Raw genomic sequence first — 14,218 nt, forward strand, 5'->3', positions numbered from 1 at the left:
AATGAGCAGCAGGTTTAAATTCTTAGCCCACTGGGTCAATTTCTGGGGAAGAATAGGCTTTACCATTGGGATAGCATTCATCTGAATGAGGAGGCATGTTCACCTTCACTGATTCAGTTAGAAAGGATTTAAACTAGGGAAGCAGGGGCAAGGATAACAGCGTGGAGCAATTATTAGGAATGAGGCATGTGAATACAGCATAGAGAGCAATGAATGAACAGATGTATTTGCATGAATGTCAGGAAAATGAGAAATAAAATGTATGAGTTGGAAGTGATGGTAAATAGGGGCCTAATAGATATTGTAGGCATTACTAATGAGAACGGGTGTTGAAAAAACCTGCAGGGCTTATGTGTGCTTCAGGAAGGATAGGGAAGAAAAGGGGTGGAGTGGCACTGTTTATCAGGGAAATTTATATAGGAAGGAACTGGGAATTGGCACAGTCTCTTTGGGTGGATCTGGAAGACAGTAAAGGGAAAGAGTTAGCGGTAGGACTATGTTACAGGCCACCACAAAATAAAAAAATGGAGGTGGATGTACTGTTGTGGGAAGTCATAAGAAATACTAGTGCGAGGGGCTTATTTGTACTCATGAGGGATTTTGACTTTCCTGATATAAACCAGGGTTAATCTGTATATATGTGGAAGATTATTGAAGTACTTAAACAGCTGATGAGGAAACCCAAAAGGGGGATGGTAATATTGGATTTGGTCCTAATTAATGAGGAGGGAGTAATAAGCAAGCTGAAGTAAGAGAACATTTGGGGGTCCAGTGATAATAAAGTTGTTCGTTTTAATTTGGGAATGAGGCCAGAACAGATAATAGAAACTTAAGAAATTGGATTTCAGGATAGCATGATTTTGAGGAAATTAAATGCTGTATGAAAGGAAGAAAATGGTGAGAACTATTAAGGGGAAGGAAGGTGAGGGAAAATTAGGGTGCTTTAAGACAATTTTTTTTACATTGCAGAAGCAGTTTATCCTAGAAATAAGTTGAGGAATGGAGAGTAAAGCTGACAACGATGAAAAGGGAAGTTATGGAAAGTATTCAGGAGAATGAAAGGGCATATAAAACTCTGAAATGCACAAAGGAGGAATAAGGACAGTGAGAACTATAAAATCAAGCAGAGGAAGGCCAAGAAACTGATGAGATGCAAAAAGTGAACATGATCTCATAGCAGAAAATATGAAGGACAATAACAAAGGGTTCTTTAAGTACATCAGGAGCAAGAGAATGGTACAAAGGAAAGTTGGGCCATTCACCAGTGGCCTTGTGAAGGTAGTGTTTGAAAACATGGATGTGGCGTAATTACTAGATCATTATTTTGTGACTTTTTAATATGGGAGGGAGGGGTGGGGGGGGAAAGAAGTGCCTGAGTTGAGAGGGGAGTATAGGGGAGAAAGCTGGAAAGCTGACTGGAAAAGAAGGCATAGTAGAAAGGTTTAGAAAGTTGAAAGTAAACAAGGCTCCAGGCTCTGACAATCTCCATCCAAGGATGCTTGTGGATATGGATGAAGAAATTGCAAATCCCCTGATACCTTCAAAGTTCACTGGAGTCAGGCAACACCCCAATGGTTTGGAAAGTAGTAATTATGACCCCCTTATTTAAAAGAGGGGCAGGAGTGAACCCTTAAATTGCTGACCTCAGACCCTCACCTCAACAGGGGAAACTGTTTTGAGAGTGTGATAGAATTGTGGAACAAATTACCATTGACAGTGGTGGATTAGAAGCTACAGCAGGTTTTCAAAAAAAGGACTGGAAAGGGGATATGGGGCTACTAGTTCCAGAATCATAGTAAGGAAACAGATGGTTCTTTTGGCTAGATGGATCAATTGTCTTTTCCTGCCCAAATATATTACTATGTTTTAAACTACATTTCTTGACAAAGACCTGAAAGAACAATTAGTCTGCATCACTTGTATGCGCATTTGTGGTTCACAACCCAACAATTTAAACTACGACAGTCCTTTATTCATCTAGTCCACATGGTAGGAAAGCACGAGACAGCAGGCAAACTTCTCAGGTGGATTGGAACTTGAAGCAAAAGGATGGTTATGAATGAAGCTGCATCAACATGACAAGGGGTCATTAGCAGGGTGCCACAGAGATCAGTGCTAGGGCCACTAGTGTTTACAGTGTACATAAAATCATTTGGAGCTAGGGACAGAAAAAAAGCTAAGTTAACAGATGACATCAAATTGTGACACATAAACCAAATACAAAGTGATCTGGCTAGGTTAGGAAGACGAGTAGCAAATGGCATTTAATGTGGACAAATGCAAGGTAATGAGATTAGGAAGGGCAAATAAACAGTAGAAATAGAAAGTAAATGCTTGTCAGACACAGGACACAATACAGGAAAGGGATCTGGGGCTACAGGTAGATAATTCATTTAAACCAACAGTGCAGTGTGTGGCAGTTAGTTAGAAAACATAACCTGATCTTGGGATGTATAGCCAGAGGGACAAAGGACAAATCCGAGATGATAATGAATCTGTACAAGGCACTGCTGACATCACCCTGAACTCTTGTGTCCAGTTCCGCCATATTACAGCCAAGATGTCCGGGCATTGCAGAAAAAAGGCAGAATGATACTTAGATTAAGGCATTTGAGCCAAGACGAAAGGTTGACGAACCTGGGATCGCTTACTCTGGGGAAAAGAGATATTCCAAGTATTTAAGATTCTTAAGGGAATTGATAAATTGAAGCCAATAATCTGAGATTGCCACAGATTCTAGAACCAGTGTCACATGTTCATGCTTAGGAAAGAGAAGGTGCACAAACAGTTTAGATTGTAGAGGATAGAGAACATTTGGAAAGGACCACCCAAGGAAGAAGCGAGACAGATAGTGTGGAAACATTTACGGGTGGATTGGATAGATATTGGACAGAATGGGCAATTGATAGGTATTAGTTTTTGGAATTGGCCAAATAGACTGCAGTGTCTTTTCTGATCTTATACTTTTCTATGTTTATTCTATGGTCAGTTTGCTGTACCACTCTTCTGGATATGATGGTACATTTTAGTGAGAGAAAAAAATTACAACAGGGAATTATGGTCTGTATTGCAAAAGATTGCTTGCCAATTCAAGTTATTCTTCTCTCTGCATCATGCGCTATTTCATAATTGATGCAGCATCCGCGTTTCCAGATTCTATCAATTATGCTCTGTAACCAAATACATGCATGCACCTTCCTTTAGATGTTCCCTCCCTCCCTTGACAGAGAATAGAAACTTACTATGCAGAGCAAAGGTACTTAGAATGTAGCCTGGGGCCACATACAGCCCACATCCTCCTGCTCCTCACCTGTGGCCCTCAGCAGAGGTGTTGCTCCATGTGTCTCTGAGCTTCCATCCACAGCCTGCCAGCTCTGGGATTTTGCTGGAGCCAGGATTACATACATATAAAAAGAGAGAGAAATAGAGGAGAGAGAAAGAGAGAGCAAGATTGGGATTGTGACCCTTAACAAAAAGTTAGTAACTCTGATGTACAAATTACTGCACAGTTACATCTTACCACTCAGCATTGCCGCTTTCTGTACCAGTGTATCTCAAGAAACAATTTTATTTTAAAATCCTGACCTGAGCAATAACCTTAAAACTAATATTCATGATGCAATAGTTTCAATGCTGTTTATTTGAGAGAAGCGGCTTAGTGATCGGGCTGCGGCATTAGTGCAGGAATCAGTACTTGGTCAAACAGTGAATTACTCAAAGTGAACTTTTGACAAAAATTTCTGAGTAAAGAATTGTTGATAGACAGTAGGAATCATTCAAAAAGCAGGGAAAATTTCATTTGTCAGTGAAAAATGTCAAAAATCTCAGGGCTGTTGCAGAACAAACCGAGAAACTCACATGCAAGCGATCCACCAGGAATTATTGCACCCAGCTATTATTCTGGAATGAATTACATCCACAGGAATGGCTGTAACTGGGTGATATTATTCTGGAATTAATTCACATGTATGCAGACCAACTCCTGACGGACTCTTGGTATGACTTACCTTCTGGAAAGTCCCCGCAGTAACTTAGCATTTATATCATCTAGCACGATCTTTCTGAAAGTCACTGTCAGTGAAAATGCTGGATTCTGCCTGGTATTTCTGCAGAGATCACTGCAGTCTGGGCACCGCCTAGCATGTGAATAATTGTGAAAATACACCATCTCCATTCATGTTCTACAACGCACACACTATTAACATCTCATTGGCCGGGGTGTGCATCACGGGAGCCGTTTGAGTGAAATGAGGCACAAGGTAATGCGTGGTGATCGATGAATGGGTAGTCTAAATGGGGACAGAATCCAGTTGGATTTATGGCTCAGTCCACATTACCCACTGGTCTATCAAGATGGTTTCAAGTATGCTTGCTATTTTCAAAAGGAACCCAGTGCTTATGAGAAAAGTATTCTTAAAGTTTGTTCAACTCAGTTTAGCATTTTAAAGAAAATGACATCACCTCTTACAGACCTGAATGGGTAAGGTGGACAATTTGGAGTGAGCTCATTTTGAAAATGAACATAATGATTAGCAGGGTCAGTAGAAATCAACAGAGAAATTTGGTATGTTTTGTGAAGAACTGTAAGGTTTTCTATCAGAAAGCATATTTCCCACATTTTTTTTAAAATCAATGAACAGCAACAATTTGCAATTATATTGCACATTTAACATAGAAAACATCCCATGGTATCATACAGAAGGGCCAGAGAAAATTAAATTAAACAGATAAAGGGACTGTCACTGAACAATTGAGAGAGAGTTAGGAAGCGTGACCAAAAACTTGGTCAAAATATTGGATTGAGAAAGGTTTTTCAAAGGTAGAAGGAGAAGTGGAAAGGTGAAGGGGCGGAGGGAGTTCAAGAGAATACAACTGAGGCAGCTCAAGGCTCTGCCACCAGCAATGGGGGAATGGAGGGCAAAATGCACAAAAGGCCAGAGTCGGAGGATTGAAGGGTGCCAGAGGAGATATATGGCTAGAGGAAGTTGTGGATATAGACAGGGATAGGCTGTGGAGAGTTTGAAGACCAGAATGATTTTAAATTCAACCTGCTGGGTGACAGGGAGCACACGTAGGTCAGCGAGGACCAGGGTGAAGTTAAACATAATTTCACAAACTATGATTGCACACAGTCATTCAAAATAGCAATTGGATTAAAAATGGGTCTTTTATTCATCCCATCACCCATCTATAACACAGCGTTGATGTCATAAAGGTCTCCATGCATCTTACTTCCATTTGTACATGGCAATCTTACTGCACAGATACTGTCAAACAGTGACCATTTTGTCTGAATGATGATGTAACAGAAACAGTAAGTCCAAATATGCTAATGGCCATTTTGAGTTTGGTGGGTTAGTACGAAAAGAAATGAAGATGTAGTCAAATAATTCCAAAACAGTTAGTGTGATCTTATTTGGAAGCTTAAGACTTGTTGATTTCAAACTAGTAATTACCCTCTTTGGGAACGAAGAAGGAAGTCACAAATAGGATCTCTTTGGCATCAAGTTGGCTCCAAAATGATATACTTGACAATGGAATTTGGAATGGAGTCAATCTTCCGTGGTAGGCCCAGTAATCGGATACCTCAGCCAGCAAGGTCCACAGGTAACTGTTGTTGATTGACCAGTCAGCATGGCTCATTAACAGGGACCAGGAGGGCTAAACCTGTCACTGAGGGCTGATATTTTTCTCACTTGGCTGCAAGTGAATACTCTAACAGGTAGGATTGTCCTAGCTAGCAAAGCAGAATTCTTACCTGTGCTCTGTCCAGGTAATTGTAAACAATTTTACAACACCAAGTTATAGTCCAACAATTTTTATTTGAAATCTACAAGCTTTCGGAGGCTTCCTCCTTCGTCAGGTAAATGTTTACCTGACGAAGGAGGAAGCCTCCGAAAGTTTGTAGATTTCAAATAAAAATTGTTGGATTATAACTTGGTGTTGTAAAATTGTTTACAATTGTCAACCCCAGTCCATCACCGGCATCTCGACATCTGTCCAGGTAAGCTGTGTAGTTTTAACTTGATATACTCCAGTAAACTCAGGGTCCGTAAGTATTGGCTCTTGCCAATTTGTACCTAAACACACCAGACTAAGGTAAGTGGGGTATGTCCCCACGGGAAAAAGAATGCACACTCCATCAGATAAACAGAAACTCTACCTGTGTGGTTTTCTCAATAGCTGGGTTTGTAGATTTTTAAGTACGGTTATAGGTTTCTGTGGGTATCAGATACCCAGCTGAACAGAGAAAAAAAAATTCTACAGATGTCACTGATTAGGGTAGGACAATTATGAAATTTGGTAAAGATCTGAAGTGTCCCTATGTAATTTACGTAAGTTTGTGTAGCTTGAAGAAAAAAGAAATCACCCTTTAACCTCGGAAAATCAGTAAACTGAAAGGCACATTTTGATTGATTTTTTAAAAGTTAATTTTTCACAATACACGGAGAGAGAGAAGAAAGAATTTGTAAGCATGTGCTGTGTCTGTACTCGTTCATGTTTTTGGTTAAGAAGCAAATTAGTTTAAACCCACAATTCTTAAACAAAAGACAGCCTCCATAGCCTGCAAGTCAGATACTGATTATTTAGCAAGTTCTGAAAACTGGAACACAATGAATTAACACCGAATCTGAAACAATGAAGGTAGGTATTCCTACTGTAGCAGTTAATGTGTTAAAAGTGCGCATTCCTGCCATTTCACCCAAAGCCTTTCTTTCCTCACCCAGTCTCTTTACATTCGCTTGTTGAACACTGTTCAACTACATTGTCTAAAGCAATATATTCACAAAGTTAAAATGTTACGGTCCTACCTTTAATTGAACACGAAAGTTGTCGAGGAAGGAGACTGTGAGAGCTGCCGTCATGCTGGCCCTTTTTACACGGTTTAGCATTTGATAGGGCGTTTAAGCTTTAATCTAATCTCTTCCTGCTCGCTCTACCTAAACAGGATTGCCCACATTACAGCTGCATTCCTCACTCTGTAACCTACAATACTTATTGGCAGCCAGCAGGGACACTCACATCAATTAAACATTTGCCTTACAAATACTATAGAACACAGCAAACAGTCTACCGAGGCTTTACTGATAAATTTAACAGGTTTGGAAGTCACAATAAGCCCAGAGCAAGGAGAAAGGAGAAATCAAATCCTCTTCCCCCACCCACACCCTGCTCCCAAACTGCTGTAGTCTCTTACCTAAATTACTGTAGGTAGCGCTGCCGATGCTTTCGTCAGCAGACTCGCTGCCTGTGTCTTTTTCGTCTTGAGATCCTGTGGTGGCCAGCATCAAAGTCATTGTACCAGGTGTCTCTTGGCTCGCCGATGCTGATCTTTGAACTTCTGATACTTGTGGTGGCATGTCCTCAACGGTCACCTCACCCGGAAGGTTGCTTGAATTAAAAAAGGTTTTCCTTCAGTGTTCACAGCTCATTAAACATTCACATATAATTCTTGGCCTAATAAAACTGGGGCATTTATACTTAATAGTGCACTCCGTAAATATTCTTTAGCTCTAACTCGAGAATGCTTGAAAAAAATGCACAATTCAGGAACAGTTGAGTATATGTTGAAACATATTAAGTAAAGACTTGCAAGAACTTGTTAGTTCAAGGATCCCTGGGCAATTTTAGCTTCATCAATTAATCTTGTTCCAAGGCAAGATCTAGTAAAACAGGTTTTTTTAAATCTTGTGTGTTTACCCTTATATAGCAGTAGAGAGGGTAAGTGTAATTTGCAATCCATAACTCATTACAATTTCTGCAGGGCGCCATACCGCAACAAAGGTTTATGCTTAACCAAGGTGTGTCCCAATTGATAATCATGAAAAACCTTTGGTGTTTACACTACATTTGGTCAAAGTGCCAAATGAAATCTACAACATTTTAAACTAAAATTCTCAATGTACTCTTAAGCGCTGAAGAATACTTTTTTTATCTCCTTCCTGAGGCAGTTTATCCGCCCTTTTTTTCAATTGCTCATTTAGGAATATTTTTGAAATTGTTCAGTGCAAATTGAATTACAACTGTAACCCAGTTTCAAGTCAGCATAACTACTGCATAAGGCACAATGTTTGTTACTGTACTACATGTCTCACTGCCTTTCCACATCGTTCACCTGAGGAAGGAGGAAGCCTCCGAAAGCTTGTGAATTTAAAATAAAATTGCTGGACTATAACTTGGTGTTGTAAAATTGTTTACAATTAAAACAGATAGGCAGAAGTTTCAACTGTTAACTTACCTACTAAAGTCACTCACACAACTCCCCATTGAAATAAGTGTTCTGAATTAGCTTCTCAACTTCATAAACATGTTGTGAAAGCAGCTGATTAACTTGTAGAGCTCTAAAGCTCTATACACAGTGATATCAGCCAGACCTTCCTACCTAGGGCTCAGTTTCTGAAAATCTGCCAGCATTCACTACCTATAGTATTCTGAGGTCACTAAATCGAGTCAGATTTATTAACACTTACAGAGCTGCTGCACTCAACTTAATTTCAATGACTCACATTCAGTACAGCTGGAGAATAAAACAAAGGCATGAGTTAGTGCCTAACTAGGAAACTCTTAACTATTACCAACAATTCTACTTTTAAATTTGAATTCTTATTGTGGAAATATTTTTGCCAGCAACCAGCATGTGCAAAAACAAATGTGCCCATTAGTACAAAATAAATTGTATTTGAATATTAAATGTCATTTTCAATTTTCCCAATAAGCAAGCATTAAAGAACATCTACAAAAATGTTAATTTTCTTTTCTTTTACTCCCTCTCTATTTTGTAAGCTGTTTTCTTACCTACCCATGTCTCCCTCCATTGCACGCCTTTTCTCCCTCCCCTCACTACAAACTTCCCCCAGTTGTGGGGTGGGGTAAGGTAAAAGAGAGAGAGACAGGCTATTAGTTTTATGGCCCAGAACCATCTGTTAAGCAGGGTGATTGATATTTCACATTTTGATCCTTTTGGGGTAGAGGTGGGGAGGGTAGATTATACACTTCACCTCTGCTTTGTGCCTTTCCAAATAGCTCAGCAGAGAATAGGATGGGGAAAGTCAGTCAGATTTACCACTCCTGACTGTTATCTGGTGGCCTCTCTTGGAAAATACACGTGATATCCCCACGGTTAAATAGCTTGCCAATAGTCACTATCTAAACTCATATATGAAGAATGGCCATTTTGGCCACGTACCTGACAGAGCTGTAACTCACAAGAAGATATCCCAAGAAGAGGCAGCACCTTTAGGAGGGGAAGGGAAAGATTTGGATGGCAAAAAAATTTGGAAGCAAGAGACAAAATAACCTTACATTGCAGTATCACAAATCTAACAAAAAACAAACCTTCACCTTCCCATTATACCGATTACCCATCAAAAGGCACAAGTATTTGTTCTGCAGAGTACTTTATGCTCTACAGTTCAACAGTTCACAGCATACATTAGCCTGAATACATAATTAGGGCAGAATAGCCAAAGCAACAGAGACTGCCCAACTGTATTGTAGCAGAAATAATGAACCAAAAAAGTGTTGGAAAGAAGCTACAAAAGATAGAGCAAATGGACAGTGTCTTTCACAACCCCAGGACATCCCAAAACGCTTCACAGCCAGTGAAGTACTTTTGAAGTGTAACCACTGTCATAACATGGAAATGCGGCAGCCAATTTGTGCACAGCAAGGTCCCACCATCAGCAATGAGATAAATGACTGGATCATCTGTTTTAGCGATGCTGGTTGAAGGATAAATATTGGCTAGGACATCGGGAAGAACTCCCCATCTCTTCTTTGAATAGTGCCACGGGATATTTTATGTCCACCTGAGAGGGCAGATGGGGCCTCGGTTTAACGTCTTATCCAAAAAAACGGCACCTTGACAGTGCCTCACTCCCTCAGTACTGCACATAAGTGACAGCCTAGATTATGTGATCTCTGGAGTGGAGCTTGAATGCATGACCTTCTGACTCAAAGGCGAGTGTGCTCCCACTGGGCCCAGACTGACACCTATACAATGTATATTGTGAATATAGGAATCACCATTACATATGCTACACTTATTAACCTTTAACTTCTCAACCTATGTTGAAAAGGTGCAACTCAGGTCAATGCTTGGTGTGGGAATGTGATTTTCTGGTAACCTGGCAAATCACCTGATTTAGGCATCTTCTGTTTTGCTGCCACTTTTCTCAGCAGTGCTAGGTCAGGATATCCCAACTGAAACAGGGAAGTTGAGCAGTAGGGCATATATTGCTTAAGTAATTTACTAAAAGAATTTGGACCAATAGTTGTTTGCAATTATCCATCAACATTTACCTGAGGAAGGAGGAAGTCTCCGAAAGCTTGTGAATTTAAAATAAAATTGCTGGACTATAACTTGGTGTTGTAAAATTGTTTACAATTGTTTAAAATTGTGTAAAATTGTTTACAATTGTCAACCCCAGTCCATCACCGGCATCTCCACAACAAAATTGATAGCCACGATCGAGATTTCAGTTTACCATTACTCTAACCAAAATGTATGAAGCTGTGCAGTTTCCAACTATGCACAATATATATGTGATGTATCCATTTCTAGAATTAGTTCAATTTTACAGCAGTGTGAAGCTAACCAGTCACTATGAATGTGATTACAGCTGATGATTAACATATCAGTCACCTCTTCATTCAAACTACAAACTGTGATCCTGTCCTTGCAACTATTTCACAATATATAGAATAGGTTCATATTGATATTGGTCATACATCAGCAATAGGAAATCACACAGACAGAAAATAAGCTGTATGTGCATGCATGTATGTGGAGTTTTTTTAAATTTCAGAGTAAAGAAAGGTGATAAGTTTGTAATTAAAATCTACAACCTGACAACTGAGATTTTTGTTCCATTCAATTGGATACATAAAATGAGCAGGTACTCCTACACTTACTGTCAGGTTAAGCTGCTAAACGATATGAAACACTAAACTGCCACATCCTTAGTTTGTCCTCATTCTACAATTTTAATTTTCCCACACCTGCAGCTAAAATCATCCACATCATGCCTCCAGTCATATGTACTTAACACTAATTCACTCAAGGTAGTCTAGTGACAAATAATTACACAATGTAATCATTCTGCATCACCTGATGCCCCAAACACAACACATGCAGATAAAACACAATTTAAAAAACAATTGGGTAGATTTTAAGTCTTGGGCGGCAGACGGGCAGAGAGCATGAGCAGAGCGGTGTAACACAACACACCAGCCAACTGCCCCAAACCAGGAGCAAAGAGGACGGATCTATTTAGAGTCCTGGGCCTCATTTGAATAGAACCGGCGAGCTGCCCACCCCAAACGGGTGTCCCAACGCAGTTCAGCGGATTTAGGCTGGTGCAATATCGGCCGGCAGCAAGCTTAGTCCTGGGAGGATGCTTTGCTATTGCCAGAGAGGGGTGGGGGATGGTGAAGAGAGAACTCGGGGCAACGGTGGTCCAGATTATTTCTGGGGGCCCGGAGAAGCACTCCCGCTCAATAACAACTTGCATTTCTACATCGCCTTTAACATAGTAAAACATCCCAAGACGCTTCACAGGAGCGTAATCAGACAAAAATTGACACCGAGCCAAAGGAGACCATTAGAATAGCATGGTCAAAGTAGTAGGTTTTAAGGAGCATCTTAAAAGGAGGAGAGAGGGGTAGAGAGATGGAGATATTTAAGGAGGGAATTCCAGAGCTTAGGGCCTAGGCGGCTGAAGGCACGGCCGCCAATGATGGAGCGACAAAAATTGGGGATGCACAAGAGGCCAGAATTGGAGGAACGCAAAGATCTTGGAGGGTTGTAGGGCTGGAGGACGTTAGAGATAGTGAGGGGCAAGGCTATGGAGGTATTTGAAAACAAGGTTGAGAATTTTAAAATCGAGGCAGCCAGCAAAAGAAATAGGAATGAACAGATTTTCAATTCAAAAGAGCGTAAAATGATATGGATTGTGTCATTCCCATTAATGTATATTTATGGTTGTATTGTGCAACCAATAATACATTTATACAATAAATATCAGACAGGAAGTTCGACTTGCCACAAATATAGCTTGCTTTTGCCTCGTTTCCTCCACATTTACCAGCAATACAATTCCCTGCTAGATTAGTGGTAATTATCTAAACTCCTGGCAGCCTATGCAATTCAGGTGGATGGGAGGGGAGGAATACTGGAGCAGTGACCGTATCCGATCCCCATTGCAGTTTCCACTCATTCTTTGGCAGTCTTGGAACACTTGTGCACTGGTCTGTAGAATCAGCTTTTGCTGATTCAATAGGTTTGGGCATGCGCCAGCCAAGGGGAAATTTGAGCTAAGTTTATAAAGGCATCATTTCTTACAGGCTCAATACTGCTTCACGCATAAAAGAATTTCAACTTTTCAACTAAACATTTCAATAGAACATGAAAAAGTCACAGGAGAAATTTTTACCATTCTTCTCAGTGCTGCTGAAAAATGCTAAATAATTTCTAAAACACTTGCAGGTTGTTAAGAATGCATCCCAGCTTGCTGCGTCCCACCCCAAAATACCTCAGGCCATTACAACTCAAATTTGTTCAAGATTACAGAACATATACTGTATCCAAGTTTACGCAGGCCTTTGGTAGCCCTTTCATACAGCGCTCCTACTACTGGTAGTGCAAGTTTAAAAAAATGCAACAACAGTTTGGGACTGTCTGCTTCTGCCAAACATAATCCTAATTAATAATATAATTTACAGGACAAAAGGCCATTCAGTCCATCAAGCTTACTGTCTCCAACAGAGCATATACAATTTGTATTTTGAACTTTCCCTAACTGATTTCCTAAATGAAGCAAAAAAAGTAAGCAAAACTTCCGAGAGAATCTATGAGATTCCTTCTTGACCCTGAAGATAACAGAGCAGAATACCCCAGGATATCAATTTAAATTACTTAATCCTGAATTTCTGTATTACACAGATGTCGCTGCTAAAATCAGAATAGGCATAGAGCCATATTGGTTAGTGAGGTATTTGATTATCCCTTTCACAACCAGGATAGTTTGTCAATGAAACAATAATCAGATTAGTCAAGATTTTAGAGGCCCATCTGGTGCTCTTAATGAATGGGCAGTGAATACCGTCAAGTTCAGCTCTAGAAACGTCATAAATGAAAACTGTGGTCAGCCATCCTCATTCAGGATGTCACTGGAGAAGAGTTGCACAATATCGCAGGGAGGGGAGCTATACATGAAATATCTGCTTGCAGACTGCCAACAACAACTTGCATTTACATAGCACCTTTAATGTAGTAAACATCCTAAGGAGCTTCACAGGAGCGATCAAGCAAAACTTGACAGTTTTAAAAAATAAAACAAGGAAATAACAGTTGATGAGACGTGCTGCTAAGCATAAAGATATCTCCCTATATACAATTTAGGACTAACATATAGGCCAATTAATAAACTTCTCTTTTGATCGAAGTACTATTGTTTACAATTCAGAGGTTAATAAAGAAGTAATGAACCCCCATGATCGGCACCAACCTAACCTTTTTTCCTTTGGGGATATAAAATATGTATAGCGGTATTTCTTGTGTGAAAGTTCCATAACTCCATGCTATAGACTGTGCAAGTAGTAGCTAGTTATCGTGAGAAAATGGTTTATTCTATCTACTATGAGTATATTTTAATCTAAAAAAAATTTACGTTGCTCTCCAAAGATCTCCCTGAACCTTGCCCCAACCAAGAACACTGGCAGACAACCTTGATTTTTGGCAACACTGCAATCTAACCAGGCAATACTAGGCACACAACAGTAGCCCTGGGACAACTCATTTCCAATGTTTTTCTTCTTCTGAGCAGGAAAATTGGTGCCTGGCCAAAATGTGAACTCACTGGGTTAGGAGACTGGGAGGAAGTGAAGCCAATGGAGATTGGCAAGGACAGAAATGTTGGAGTGCAGGATAGGAGGTGGGCGGCCGAGTTTTGAATGAGTTGAAGTTTATGTAGGATGTGGCATAGTATTTGAGAAATCGAGCATAGAGTTCACAAAGGCATGGAGAGTGAGGTAGGCGTGAAAGCAGGCATTGCTAAGAAGGTGGAAATAGGCAGTCTTGATGATAGATATGGCTATAGAACAACCCAGGGTCAGAACAAGACACTGAGAATCCACACTAAATGTTATCAAACTTTCTGGTATCAAAATGAAATCTTTGATGTCCAATATTTTCCTATGAAAGATGATATACAAATAG

General features: G+C 40.1%; 1 protein-coding gene across 2 annotated transcripts in view; it reads right to left on the minus strand.

Moving 5' to 3' along the window:
• The window catches only part of peak1 (pseudopodium-enriched atypical kinase 1), a 163,002-nt gene that overhangs the window by 17,295 nt on the left and 131,489 nt on the right, over positions 1 to 14,218 (minus strand). The window contains exons 4-5 of one of the 2 annotated variants that reach the window (XM_067973510.1): positions 7,199 to 7,392; positions 3,311 to 3,385 (exon numbers count right to left, since the gene is read on the minus strand). In XM_067973510.1, coding sequence (XP_067829611.1) covers positions 3,311 to 3,385; positions 7,199 to 7,392 — 269 coding nt within the window. The remainder of the gene's footprint in view (positions 1 to 3,310; positions 3,386 to 7,198; positions 7,393 to 14,218) is intronic. The other variant, XM_067973512.1, reaches the window with a different exon arrangement.

This window comes from Heptranchias perlo, chromosome 38 (assembly GCF_035084215.1).
Source record: "Heptranchias perlo isolate sHepPer1 chromosome 38, sHepPer1.hap1, whole genome shotgun sequence".
Classification (NCBI taxonomy): domain Eukaryota; kingdom Metazoa; phylum Chordata; class Chondrichthyes; order Hexanchiformes; family Hexanchidae; genus Heptranchias; species Heptranchias perlo.